Source organism: Drosophila gunungcola (genome assembly GCF_025200985.1).
Source record: "Drosophila gunungcola strain Sukarami chromosome 2R unlocalized genomic scaffold, Dgunungcola_SK_2 000004F, whole genome shotgun sequence".
Lineage (NCBI taxonomy): Eukaryota > Metazoa > Arthropoda > Insecta > Diptera > Drosophilidae > Drosophila > Drosophila gunungcola.
In genome coordinates this window covers 1,388,093-1,402,416 of record NW_026453167.1, presented here as the reverse complement: position 1 = coordinate 1,402,416, position 14,324 = coordinate 1,388,093, and the positions used below count along the sequence as shown (strand labels likewise).

General features: G+C 44.0%; 1 protein-coding gene across 1 annotated transcript; it reads right to left on the bottom strand.

Moving 5' to 3' along the window:
• Window positions 1–27: 27 nt before the first annotated feature.
• LOC128253696 (uncharacterized) lies at window positions 28–12,367 on the bottom strand. The gene is given in 10 exon segments (XM_052982303.1): window positions 28–1,246; window positions 1,680–3,866; window positions 3,999–4,123; window positions 4,126–4,775; window positions 5,541–5,932; window positions 6,126–6,254; window positions 6,378–6,763; window positions 7,422–7,828; window positions 11,741–11,999; window positions 12,002–12,367. Coding segments are annotated over 10 exon segments (5,271 nt in total). The 5' UTR covers window positions 12,170–12,367; the 3' UTR covers window positions 28–678.
• Between the last annotated feature and the right edge of the window lie 1,957 nt (window positions 12,368–14,324).

The window sequence follows — 14,324 nt, the reverse complement described above, 5'->3', positions numbered from 1 at the left end:
CAAATCGGTGATTCAAATCGATGTGAATGCATTATCATATATATCTATATATTTATATTTTTAAGCAGTGTCTATATAATTAGTAAAACGATTACAAAATACAAGTACAATGGAGTTGCTGCGTTAGGTTTTGAAAAATGTTTAAAAATAGTTTCGCTCTTGTGTCACATTACATAATCCATAATTTTTTCAACGTTCTATATCGTTTAAATTCGTTCAGTCTTTGTTAATCAACAACTTTGTTAAAGTGTTTATATATTTGTTTACGTTGAGTTGCGTGTTTTGTTCGCTTTTTCATTTTTTTTTAAAAGCAATCGAAGATGAGAAATATGTTTACGAAAGAAATGCCAAGTTTAGTTCGATTAATTAAAGTTTGTTCGATTTAAAACCTTTGTTTTGCTTGTTTTGGTTTGTATTAAAATATATATTATTATTCTGTATATAGAGGCGGTGTTAGCGCTATCCGTAAACTGCTTTCGTTTAACATCTACATTTGGTATATTTTAGACCCCGATAAAGATCCAGCCAGGGTTCATTCAGCGAAGTTCATTGCTGGTTCATTCGTTGTTCATTCCGGGTTCATTCGGTGTTTTGGTGTTTTTAGAGTGTTGGCTTTTCTGTATTTTGTGAGTGAGTGTTTGAGTGAGCTACTGAAATCAACGGCTACGTGGGGTTAATCTAGAGTACAACCCGCTTCACTCCGCAATCCATGCAGAACTTGGCGTGCTCAATGATGAACTTGGCACCACATTCGTGGCAGAATTTCGACATCTTCATACTTAAGCTCATGGATGAATTGCTCATTAGGGAGTGCTGCGATGTGTTGGGTGTCATCGGTAGATTATTGTTGTTGTTGGTGGTGTTGTTGTTGTTGGTGTTGTAAGTTGATTGGGATTGGGCCTGCTGCTGCTGTTGCTGCTGCTGCTGTTGGTAATTGTAGTTGCTGGTCTGCTGCAGCTGCTTCTGCTGTTGTTTCGGCTGCGCGGCAAGGGAGTTATCCGATCCACTGCTGGAGGAATCGGCCCCATCTTCGTTGCCATTATTGCTGCCACATTCTGGGGCAAAGAGCCGCTGGCGAGCCTTGAGGGTTCCGTACTTGGTCTGTGCCTGAGTGGAGGCATCTGACATGGACAAGCCGGGCAACTTGGCACTGGCCGTATGCGGGCGCAGGAGTCCCAGGGATCGGGGCGTACCCGGCTGGAGTTCGGTGGAGCGCTGACGCGACAAGCTATAAGGTGAGTTGCTGCTGCAATTAATTAAAGAAACAGAAAGTATATTAATATGTATTGTTTGATACACTGGAAAAGTGTTTTATATTTTAAAACTCTAAAAAGTAAATAGTCACCAGCTAGCCACAAACTTATCTTGACCTGCCACATTTATAAACAAATTAAAATTTTTACTTGAGCATGAATGTGAGTTTAAAATACTTGATACTTTTTTAAGTTTTACAAAATAAATTCTATAAATTAAAACGTTAAAAAAGGTGCCAATGAATGCATGTTCGCTCACATTATAAACTAACATTATTGATTACTGCTAGCCTGCACCTTTTTACAAAGTCTTATTTTGTTGTTGTTTAATAAATTACTCAAAAATATTTAATTTTTAAATATTCAAACATTTTAAAATTTTTTTAGGATCAATATGTAAATTAGAATGATCCTAAATGGTCCTACCTGCCGTATGCTGAATCCGAGCTCAGCTTGGAGCTGGCTCCGGGACGCGAGTCCTGCGAGGAGGACATGGGATAGCCATCCAGGCTGCTCAGTTCATCGGAGTCGGCCGATGGCGAAGGCGTCAATGGGCCCCCTGGATTGGGATTCCTGTGATCCCGGCTAGGCTGCTGATGCTGCTCCTGATCCTCGCTCCTTGCGCCGTTGCCCACAATGAGCATGCGTCGCATGGAGGCACTGGCCTCTTCGCCCATCTGCCGGTACTCGCTGTGCATGCGCTGTATCATGTTCTTGGCATTGTTCAGCTGCACATTGGGCGCCAGGGTGGAGCCACTCGAGGATGGGGCCAGTCGGGAGCTGGGAGCTGAGAGTTGACTGGCCCGATCCCCGGGCTCATCTGGGGCCTCCTCCGTGTCGCTGATCTTGCTGAACCTGGCGTGCTCCGGCTCGTCCCCGTTCTCGATGTGCAGCACATCGATGGGCGTCTGGGCGTTGCCCACCATGTGGCGCAGCGACTCGGGCGAAATGGGCGAGCGGCCCTGGGCATTGGCCTCCGTCTCGATGCTGATGAAGATCTCCCGCTTCTGATCCCGCTGATCCTCGGCGGCCTGCTTCTCCATCTTCTCCTCCTCGCTGCTGGCATTGGACTCCGACCTGTGGGCGTGACTGTCTTTAGTTGTCTTGGCCTGGTGTTGACCATAATTGGGGGTAATTGTAGGCTGTGTGGCTGTCGTCTGGGTCGTGGAAATCGCTTTCTGGAACGAACGTTGCCTGCTCGTCGAGCGATTCAGAAGGAACTCGCGACAGTCCTTGAACAGAGGGAACTGCTCATCGTCATTCTCGTTCTCGAATGAGGAGAGGAACTCCTCGAAGTCAAAGTCATCGAAGGTGGGCATGGCGCCGTGCCCCATGGGCATGACCAGTGGCAGGGGATTGGCCAGCAGTTGCTTCTGCTGCTGCTGCCAGCACTGCTCGTCGTACTCCATGGACGAGCGATTGGCCTCGTCGTCCGCCGAGCAGCAACCCGAGGAGGCATCCTGCGCATCCTCGGGCGAGGCGTCGTACAGGAACTGGTTGCGTCCCAGTCGCATCTTGCGCTTTAGGAGATTTCTGGCCTCCCCAGAGGATTGCCTTCTCTCGTGCGTGTGGCTATGGGTGATGGTGGACTGGGAGCTGCTGCGGCTCGTGCTTTGCTGCGACAACTGCTGAGGCGTGGAGCTGGCATCCGAGGATACGCCACTATTTACATGCAGATTATCGCAGGCGTTTATCAGCTTGGGATCTATAAAGTCGCTGGCGGCCGAGCCTGACCCTGAATCTGATCTCCTGGGTCCAAAGATGCTCTCCAGTTTGATGGGTGTCAGCGCTGAAGCTGGCCTGCCGATGGGCTCCAAACGCAGAGGCGTGGCCACTGGCGGATAGCTCGGCTCCTTAGCTACAGATGCGGTCAAAGTCAGTGGTGGCAACTGGGTCGTCGGAGTACTCTGCCCCAGGCTCTTGGCCGAGTTCTGTTTGCTCAGCGTGTTGCTCTTGTCCTTCTGCTCCTTGCTGGTCAACTGATTGGCCACAGCCTGCTCCGCCGCCTTGGCATTCAGCTGCTCCAGTTCGTGTTCGTATTTTAGGAAGACGGCCAGCGAGTCTGTCTTGGCCACACTACGTCCGGTTTGGGGAGTGGCTTCATTGCTCTGAATACCAACGGGCAACTTAAGCAGCTGCTTGCGATTGGAGGCACTCTGGTCCCGACGCACCACTCGTGGACTGTGGAAATCATTGCCACAGGCCGCCCTCACTGGCATCTCATCGAACTCCTCCGGTTTCAAGAAGTTCGTGGAGATGGGACCTTCGTCGGAGAGACCCCTCTGGATGGTGGGTCGATAGTTGGTGGCGAACAGCGGACGACTGTTGAGCATGGGCGTGCGACGGGGTCCGCGCAGCGACGAAGTGCGTCGGAAATTGGACGCGGGCAGGGTCCGCTGAGTGCTTTGTGCTGGTTTGGTGGTCAATGACGTGGTCATGGCGTTACTGGGTGTGGCTGTCGGTGTGGTTGTGGCTGTGGTTAAAGGTGTCAATGTTCTGGTGGTGCTGGTAGTCACCACCTCCTCCTCGGGCGGCGGCGTGCTGGGCGAGCAGAGCTCCTCCAGCTGTCGCTTGGCCGAGAGGAAGGGATCGTACTTATCCCCCAGGAGGCCGCTGTTTCAAATAGAGATTTTTCACAGAGTTAGAAAGGTGGCTTAATAGTGTTTAGTTAGTAGATTAACCACCCAATTTGTGCTCTGTCTGGCTGTCGTCTGGAGAGGATGGGGATTTTTATGGGCTACAAACCTGGTCGAACGGCGCTTGGCACTCGGCGCTGACTTTATGTACATGGTGCCATTCTCATCCTGCTCTAGGAGCACCAAACGGCGACTCACGTTGCTGTTTTGCTTGGTCAAAGGAGGTAGTTTGAGTACCGCCTCCTTCTCTCCTCCTCCTCCTCCTCCTCCTCATCATCCTCCTCACTTTGCTCACCGGGATTGGAATCGGAACGAGCTCGTTCAATCAGCTTGGCCGCACGACTCATTAGGTCCTTCTCTTCCTCCTCCGGCTCGTCATTCAGGTCACTGGTATAGTTATCCCCATCATCTGCCTCCGGTTCGTAGTCCAACTTCAGTCTTGGCAGCACCGTCTGTCCCATCGCTTGGTTAATGGCCTCCAAACTCTGCTTCAGCCCGCTGCTGCTCATGGGCAGAGCACGCATCGAATTCGAGTTGCTCATCACCTCCTGAGCTGCTGATCTCTTCGTGGGTCGGCACACCGTGCGCATCGTTGTGGCCTCCATTTTGATCTGGATCTCCGCCCTTGGCGAGTCCTCCTCCGATCCGGAGTAGACTTTACGTTGCATTCGCAGGGGCACTAGACTGGAGTCCAGGGAGGCGAACTGCAGGTCCTTGGAGATCAGCGAACCCGGCGGCTGCTGAGCTCGTAGCTCCAGATTGGGATTCTCCCGGGTGCGAATGCGTCGTCTCGCCTGGCGCACTATCGATGTGGCTGGGCGCTGGTTGGAGGTCAAACCAGCGATCTCCTGCTCATCCATTTCTAGATTGCAAATGGGCGTGCCGCCTAAAGTGGAGCAACATGCGGATTGGGAGGTTGTGTACTGGGATTAGCCTGGATATAACTTGGGAAACGCCCTAAAATACTCATAGGATTGTAAAAGTAACTAATCTATTGATTTCACTAATTCTTTCTTCGTATATATATTATATCTATTGCAAATTCCATTGATAGATAAAGCAATTATCTTTCTTCTCAACTTATTTATGAACGTTATGTAAATTACCAAATTTGTTAATAACATCAATTAGAAAAACAGTCAATTTCATATCCTGGATAAATGAAATACCTCTCTATAAAATCTGAACAAAAATTAAACTTTTATAAATTGTATTAACATTGATTACATTACTTGACTTACATAATTATAGTTTAATTATAGTTTTATAAATACAGAGTAAAACTTATTTTTTTTGAAAACTCAATTACTGTCCAATTAATATATTTTGTCCATTAAAAAAAATTTAATTTTAAAACCCTACAATCTATCAAAACCCTGCCACTTACATTTCCTTTTGGATACCCTTGACTTCTCCTTCTTAGACTCCTAACCAAACCAAATACCCAATGGATGCACTGGCACCTGGACTAAATGCTTGGCTGACTTTCCGAAACAAAAACGCTCTGATGCGGCGCGCACTAATTAACGACCATAAAAATGGTTCCGGGTTCTTAGATCTAACAAGTTGTAGTGTCTCAAATTAATTGAAGAACTGCATGCCACGATCAGTGGAGATTGCCTAATCAAAAGGCAGCAGATCATCCCCATACCTTTGCGCTTGATCAGACCATTGAGCTCATCGAACGTCATGGTTACTTGTGGCAGATTCGGCAAACAGATCTCCTTCTCCCGTTTGGACACTCTTGCACTCTTGCGGCGACTGCTGGGCTGGAGCACTGGCGCCTCCACGCAATCCAGCTTGGCCAGCTGGAGGGCATCCTCACCGGCGACGGCGTTACGCCTCAGTCGCTCCATTGTCTCGTCGATTTCGCTGCAGGATTCCTGCTGTTTGCGCTTGGAGCGACGTTCCCTGGGCGGCGGCGGCGGTGAGGATGGGGGATCCTCATCGTTGGACATCGTGTAAAGGCTCACCTGGTTGTGGGTGATCGCTGTCATCCCACGACTTGCTGTACGTGGTCTTGCGACTTGAGCTTGCGGATTGCTGGGGATCATTTCTGGGATGAGTGAAGATCGCTGATCGAAGATTGCTAACTACAGTGTGTTGAAACTACACGACGGTGGCTATTTTATGGCTAACAAATGGTTACGAATACGGTATACGGTTTACGACGACCAGAAGAGCATCGGGTGGACTAAGACTATCTATCTGTTAGAGATCTATAAGATCTACTTACTTATCACTGTGCACGGACGAGGTCATCGAAAGGGACATCATACTTGGCTTGGCGGCCGCCATTTCACCCGCTTCCAGCAGCTCCTCGTGGTTTCCGGAGTACTTGTCCCGGGCCAGTGATCTCTTCGTCCTGGCAAACATGGCAGACAAGTGTATAATAGCAAAAAAAAAAAGGAAACAAGAACGACAAGTGAAACAATAAGTGTGTGAATAAAGGAATGTGAGTGTAAGTGCCAACTAAATCTAGGCTTACTTGAGATTCGGAGGCCTGTACTGCTTCCTCGCCTCCAGGCGTTCCTTCGCCTTGCTCGTCTCCTGGGTGTTGGTCGACTTCATGGTGGCCAGGATGGCCTTCTCCTTGCACCACTCCACATGACGGTCGAAGGCCTTGGGGTTGAAGGACCGATCGCAGTGGGGACAACGATCGCAGGCCGGCGCCTTGATCCGCTTGGCCAGCGATCGTTCACGCACGAGGGGAGCAGCCGTTGGAGGAGCAGCAGGTGGCCCAGTGGATGGCGCCTCGGCGGAAGCGGATGTGGAGGAGAGTGTGGACGCCGCCTTGCGCAATGAGGCTCGGGCGGTGGAACGAACCATTTCGGTTTGCGACTTTCGACGCACTGGCGCCGGCGACTTTACTGGCTGGAAAGGGTAGGAAAAACTCACAGTAATCGCAGAAAATCTAGAGATTAATTTACAGATAAAGTTCTACAAATTCGTTCTTCTAATATTATAAAAGTCACTTATCTTTACAATACAACGTGATAAAACACCGGTGGTAGTGAAAGCTTTATAAATCTTACTTCTTTTAGATTTGTCTGTAATTTATTTTTATTATTTATTACTTATGTTTTACAAATTATTTAACTTTAGATTACAAAGAGAAAACTTGTTTGGTTAAATATAATTTTTGCATAATGCATAAATTATTGCTGTGTTAAGTTATAAATAAATGATGGTTCCCAAAGTGGATAAAAATTAAAAATGATTTTTTAAAATATCCAGTTACCCAGTTCCTAACATTGTATTTCAATTTACTAGTCACGTGTTTATAAATTATATGTATTTTTAAACTAAGCATGAATTAATTAAGTTTCTTAAATTTTAGAGAGTTTTGATGAATGTTTCGAATCAATAGGTAAACCACTTCTAGTTGCATATAAAAGTGGTAAACTATTTAAAATACGACAGTACACAGTTACCCATACTAATATCCAAATCAATATGAAAAACTATGTTTGAATTTTAGAGTGCTTAATATTAAATATATCCTATTTATTTATTTAGTGGAAGTACTCACCTCTGAAGGTGCGGCGGCAGCAGCAGCACTCACTGCAGTGGACGTGGCCTCGCGACTGTTGGTCGGAGGATAAGGCAATCCCGCCGTGCGTTCTGCATTGGGCATGCCGAAGTTCTTGGGCAGCACGTACGTGGAGAGGGCGGTTCCAGCGCGGCGCTGGCGGAACGATTCGAAGATTTTGCGCTTCTTGGAGGACTTCTCGCAGATGACGATGTGCTTGCGCAGGGCACTGGTGATGAAGGTGCGGCTGCAGCACGGACACGGGGTCAGCTGGGTGTCCTGTTCGGGCGCGTACTCCGGCACCGGATTGGTAGAGCCGGAGGTCAGTGGCTTCGGGGGCTGCGGATCCTCATCCGCGCCCCCCTGCATCGGGTCTTCCGCCTCGGGATCCGTGGTGCCGTGGATTGCTGCTGTGTCAACGAGAAGATGGAGTCGAAAATTGAGTATCGAATTTTTGACGGGGGGTTCAGTTAGCTGCGAGCACTTTGGCTATGTTTGTTAGTCGAGATGTGAGACGTAAAAAATAAAAATATTTCTCTTAATTAACGAAACAACAACAGAACGGACAGGAGCAGCAAACTAAGAGTCGTTTCAAAATTCAAAGTGTGTGATCTCAAAAAAAAAGTATAAAGGTAAAGATACATTTAAATTGTTCATATAATTTCGCTAAGTTAATAGTGTTTTCGTACAATTTTTTTAAGTGAATATTGGTAATTTAAGATTGGTTCCCGTAACACGGTATTTGGTGGTTAAAAATTAAGCGCAGCCCAAAGAATTTTTCTGTATATATCTTTCTTTAAATTATTAAATTATTGTCTAAGCTGAAATAGTTTTTCCACTTCGTCGTATGAAGTGAGCTTCTTTTCATTGTATATTTTAATTATAATAACAAATCCAAAAAGTTAAAATTGATAGCCATATCATACCAATTTTTGTCTCTGTGTAACTGGGAAACCCTGAATTTCCTATCCAGATCAAAAGGGCTTGGTTTTAGAAGGGAAAGTTCGTCGCTTTGAAAATTCCAGTCACTTTCCAAGTGGAAATGGCTGGCAGCCAAGGGAAAATCGCTTGTTGGAAGATTCATGGTCGATTGTGTTTTTGGGCGACAAATTGTCTGGCCCCACCAACAAATTCCCCAAAAACGAAGAAACAATGGAACAGTCGCAGCTCCAAATAATTTATAGCTATTATTTCGGTTCGTCTTTGGCGATCAGCCTATAAATTGTTATTTATCCGCTGGCCGCAGACTGATGAAATGTAGTTTTGTCCAAATTGGGCAGGTGGTCTCCGCCAAACTCTCTGGTTTTTTGGCTTGTAGGCGGGAATTGTATCTCGAAGAGCGAATATATTGCATCTCACGAAAGGCAGGTGGTTCTGCCCACGTATACTTTGATCTCTTTACTTATTGTTCTTGATTTACGTTAAATTGAGCAAATTCTTCAACAATCTAAGTTTAACCGTTAGGCACCCTAAATTGGAAATAATCGATATCCTGTCAGTGTTGGTAAACGTTAGGTATTGAGGATCGGTTACAAGTGATGATTTTAGCTACTAGTTATCTGGCTATTTATCGTCAGGGGACAAAAATATAATTAAATTTAGATTTTGTGTATCATATTCTTTGATACTGCATAACAAATATATCCTCATTTTCTTTGCTCTTTTTTTATAATTGGTAGGAATTAAAAGTTAACCCTAAGGGTTGATAAAACGACTCGCATTCCTCGAAGCATTTTGCTCTGCAAAAAGATTGCAAAAAGGTGTACTCAAGTATACAAAATGTTAATAAGTTTTTTTCTGACCGACAAATTTAAGGATATTATTGTCGTTTTACAGAAGTTTAAAAAAATATAAATGATTACCAGTAGCTGATTAACACAGACTATACCAGGCTTATGCTTTGCTTCAAACTTCTCTGCTTTTTTCGAATCATACGTGAGGATGTTTCTGTGTCAATTTACAGACTGTCCCAACCTACACACACTTTCCCTTACCAAACAATACAAGGTTTTTATTACTGCAATATTATTAGGTTTCTCCAAATTAGAAGAATATAAATTTTAGCTACTTTTTCCAAGTCCTTAAATAAATTCCTTTTCCACCACTGTCAAAACGAAAAGTTGCCGGTACTTTGCCTATCGTTATCGATCTGACTGTACTTTGTAATCGTTTTTGCGCTTTAATTGTGGTGTTAAAAATGGAACTATTCTTTAACTGTGCTACATAAACCTATCTCGCGCTACATTGTGTGGGCATTGCGGAATAATAATTAGAAGCAGCGCCCATGGAGCATTTGAGGAGCAAATAAAACCATCAATGAAGGCGGCCACTAATCACAGAGACGAAGTAAATCCAATTATAATGCCGGGCGAGTAGCACCCGCAAACTGGCAGTCAGATTGCGATTACATCAATCAGCGGCACGCACAGAGCAGAATTTCCGCAATATCTTGAGACTGGGAGCCCCTGTCTCATTTCCATTCAAATCAATGCAAAGTCGTGTGTTACGCATACTGTTCATAAACAGACGTAATCATAATACCCAGCGATGAGAAGTGGGTGAGTTGTACTATCTATCCATCTGTCTTGTGCTAATGATGCTTCGAATATGAGATATATGCGCATGCATTATGTGCATCCACTTGAGATATTTAAAAATAACAACTGAACAGCGCCTCCATCAGAATCAGATCTTTAGCAGATCTCGAGATCTCATGGCCTGGGCATGGGATTTTTAAATGGTCAAGAGTTTACTAGATCAAAAGTTTAAAGCCATTCAGGCGTGTGATGAATGCCACTTTAAATCTAGTCGAATATGGCTTTCCTACTTGCCCAATCACTGTGCCATCATCCATGTATATTGTTAGTTGGTGTCTAGTCTTAAGCATTTCCATATTTTTTGTTTTTGACTTTGTGGCCAACTGTTGGGCAACCTCCATAAGCCACTTAAGTCTTCAGCGGGCCCATAAATGCCTTGCCTTGTGTGCAATATGGTAAAAGTGTATTACAAACAATTTCCCTGTTCCCAGACGAAGCGGTTTTCAGGTTCTTTGCTACGCTTTGAACTCTGAACTCTCTGACACCCGAGAAGAATGGCCATGGAAACTAAAACCGAGGACTTGGCACCTTGGAACGGGTACTGGTAAGCTGGGAACCAGACCCGTTTGCACTTGGGTTCCCCCAAGGGCTAACTGAGATTGAAAATTCAAGTTTAAGGTTTTTAATCTAGAACTAAATCATCCCAAGCAACTTTAATGCTAATAATAGCAAACTGATATATTAAAGATCCCGTCTTATTCACTTGTATTTAATTTACTTCAACATGTTAATCTTCGATTAATATTGGCAATCAACACGTCCTTCTTTAAAGTACATATCGTACATTTATATAAGAACCTCTTTACACAATTTAAAATTAGCAAATAAGGAATCGGAAATGATAATAGCATTAAATCAGTTATATGTTTGTATCTGTAAACTCATAGGCTGAAATATATACATATATATATGAATATATCGCTCCCAAAAGCTATACAAGTATCAAAAACTCAGATGAATTCTTAGTTTGTACAAATAATAATTTTTGCATTTGTCATAGAAAATTGTTTATGAACGCGAACATAATCTTTTATAATGATTCACGTAATGTATTATTCATAATACAGTTAATTAAAAATTATCGGTCGCTTAGAATACAACAACACGATCGCCTATAATTTAAAGTACTATCTCTTTCAAGGAGAATTTTAATTTTTCTTTCTATTGCCATTCAAAAACAGTTAAAATCTAAAACATTTAAGCGACTACTATAGTTATTTATTAAAGAATCTCTATTCTTTTCTAAGTAGCAAAACAACTACGCATTAATCAAAGCTCTTAATTTCGATTTCATTGAGAACTACCGAAGGTGACATCATTGGCTGGCTGGAAGTTGATAAGCAGAAGGAGTCAAATAAGAGGTCACCATTTAGACAGATTGAAATAATTGGAGCAGATGTGGACAGCAGCTGAGATTTCCCCCAACGGCTTTCACCAATGAGTAATTTGGGTGGAAACGATAACGGTTCATTTGACAGAAATTAGTTGTTAATATGCATTGAAAATTACTTGATTTAATTGCTGACGTTGCTGTAGGATTGGCATGCAAATGGTTAGTTGGACAGTTAGTGGCCACATCGATCTTATTGACAACAATCAAGACGCGTTGCAGTTGATTGCTTGGCTTATTGTTTGTTAATGTTGCTAATGTTGCCGCTGTTGCAGTTGCAGCTGTTGCATTTACAATTGTTGCTGCTGCTGATGATGTTGCATCCGACTCACTTGACTTGGCATTGGTTAGCTTTTTGCTGTTGCTGTTGTTGCTGCTGCGTCTGATGGAAAATGTGTTGCGAACGCGCGAAAACGTTGACAGCTGTTGCTGCTGTTGCTTTGGCTGATGTTGCTGCTGCTGCTGCTGCTGCTGCTGCTGTTGCGCCTCACTAAACTCCAACGAGTTGAAAGAACTTTGCAGCGGCTGCTGCTCGAAAACGTTAATGCTGCCGTTGCCATTTCCACAGGCAGGGCCTTTTTCATTTCATTTCCATTTTCATGCTCATTTTCCTTTTCGTTGCTGAAATTTAGCTGCTCTTTTTCGTTTAATTGCTGGTACTCCTCGTAGACTATGCGACTATGTCGCTTGTTGATTTTGGCCAAAGGCGGCGGCTTCTGGGCCTTGGATTTGAAAATCTTATGCCACATTTTCTTGCTCATTGTGAGGCGGTTTATTTCGGATTTACTCGTACTCGTATAAGTTTTCCAAAAGCATTTCACGCAACAACTCCCGATTTCGTGTGAACTTCTCGCGCCGGCTTCTCGTGCTCAACTGAACGCCAGCAGCAACATCGCCAGTCCAAAGCTCCCGCAGCAACATGTTGCTTGTGCGCATTTTGCATGGCATTAAAAATAGTTGCACTCCAGTTTTGGACCGAGTGTGGGTGTTGTTGCTGTTGCTGTTTCTGTTGCTGCCATCAACAAAGGCCACGATTCTGTTGCGACTCCCTCGCTTTTGCTGGATTTCTGCTGTCTTCTGGCTGTTGGTTTCCCTTCTCGTCTTGTTTGCCTTTTCTTTACGGCTGATTTATTTAAAGCCGCCGCTGGCGACGTCAAATGTTGCTGAACCCTCGACAGTGTTCTCCGCCAGAACGACTGCCAATTCCCCATTTTCAAATTGAAATCTCACCCATTCCCGACGACCATCAGTCAATCAGTTAACCTAACCGACTTCAAAGAGCGCCCATTTCTTGGCCAGTGGGGATGGCAAATGGAAATGGGAATGGCAATCGGGACCACGACGGGGTGTGTAGCCCCCACACACATGTGCAATTATGTCCACTTTTGGGGCATGAAAAACATCCACTTACTGCCACCAGCGGTAGTTGCATAAGTGTGCCAAAAAAGGTAGACGCAGTTAAAGCTGCAACAGCAACATTTGCCGACCTCAGCAACACGCGGTGTTGCAGGCGCTTCACATAAATAAACAGCTGGCCGCAGAGTTGGAGACACTTTTGGCGGACTTTATATAAATCAGGGGTATCACAGCTGGGGCAATAAGTTTGTCATTCATAGTCACTGTTACACCGAGAAAATCGGGTTTCCGTTCAAAAAGGAATATGTTCTTGAAGCCGGTAACAAATCTTTTTTTATTGTGAAAACTAAACGTACATATAAGAAGACATTCCAATGCTCCTTTTTTTTTTATTTTTTAATTTACAAATACTACTGATTATTTCCTTGAAAATACAATTTAACAAGTTTTTATAACCCAATGTATTTGAATGTTAAGCTTATTTGTTTTTACAAATTTTAAGTTGAAATACAAATATATTTGGGTGCCACAAAAATCATAAAATCATTTTGAAGTAGTGAAAAAGGTGTTTAAAAGTATAGAAAAATATACTTAAAACCTTGATATATTTCGAAATTCTGCTTTAATTTATTAAGTGCAGACTTTTGGACATCTTTTAAATTGATTTCAAAAAGCTAGTGTTCCCACCAAAATTCTGCTTTTAAATGCGGTTTTTGGTTATTAATAAATTATGTTTTAGGTGATCATGCGACTATAAAGCTTAACACTCGTTTGCAGTGCATTCCATATTCGTTTTTCGCCTACGTGAACTTTGCCATATTCGTCTCCTCTTTCCATCTCTTTTCGCTGTCTCTGTTTCTGTTTTTAATTGAAATGCGAATGCACTTTTGAGCATCGCTCTGCTCGGGCCAAACGATCCCCATTTGTTGATGCTATAAATCTCGGCGTATATATTTCAGCATCCGCTGACGTCACCAGGCCGTGGAACTCTCTTATGCAAGTTTAGTTGCGGTTGCCTTGACATAAGTCCAAAAGTTCGATTTTTGCACGTGCCAAAGGCGAAGGAGAACTTTATGATTGAGTCATGAACTTGAGTCGTAACCCATTCCCAGTTATTTATATTTATATCTTGTTTATCGAACCAACAACTTCCTTTTCCAAAGGAGGTGGGCTTGAGGAATGGGTGGTTTTTGGGGTGTAGGCGGCATCGTTTGTGGTCGCCCACGCGTCTCGACTTTGAGTCTTGGATAATCTCTTATAATTGTCACGCTTCGAGAGCGCCAACGAAAATAGAAAATCTGTTGCAGTTGCCTATGCGCATATGGCTAAGTGGATGGGGCATCTGTTGCATACACATATATCTCGCTCTGGCGATTTTCACGGTGCAGCAACAAGCCCTCAGAAATATGTTTTAAAGGGGCGCGCGTGCTTATAAATAGTCAAAGTTCTAGAACCCAGAATCTAGATGATGTGCGGATGGCGTTTTGGGGGCAAGGCGGCGACACGACCGAAAAACTATATATTTTAATAGTGAACTTAAAATTTTATGTTTCCTATGCA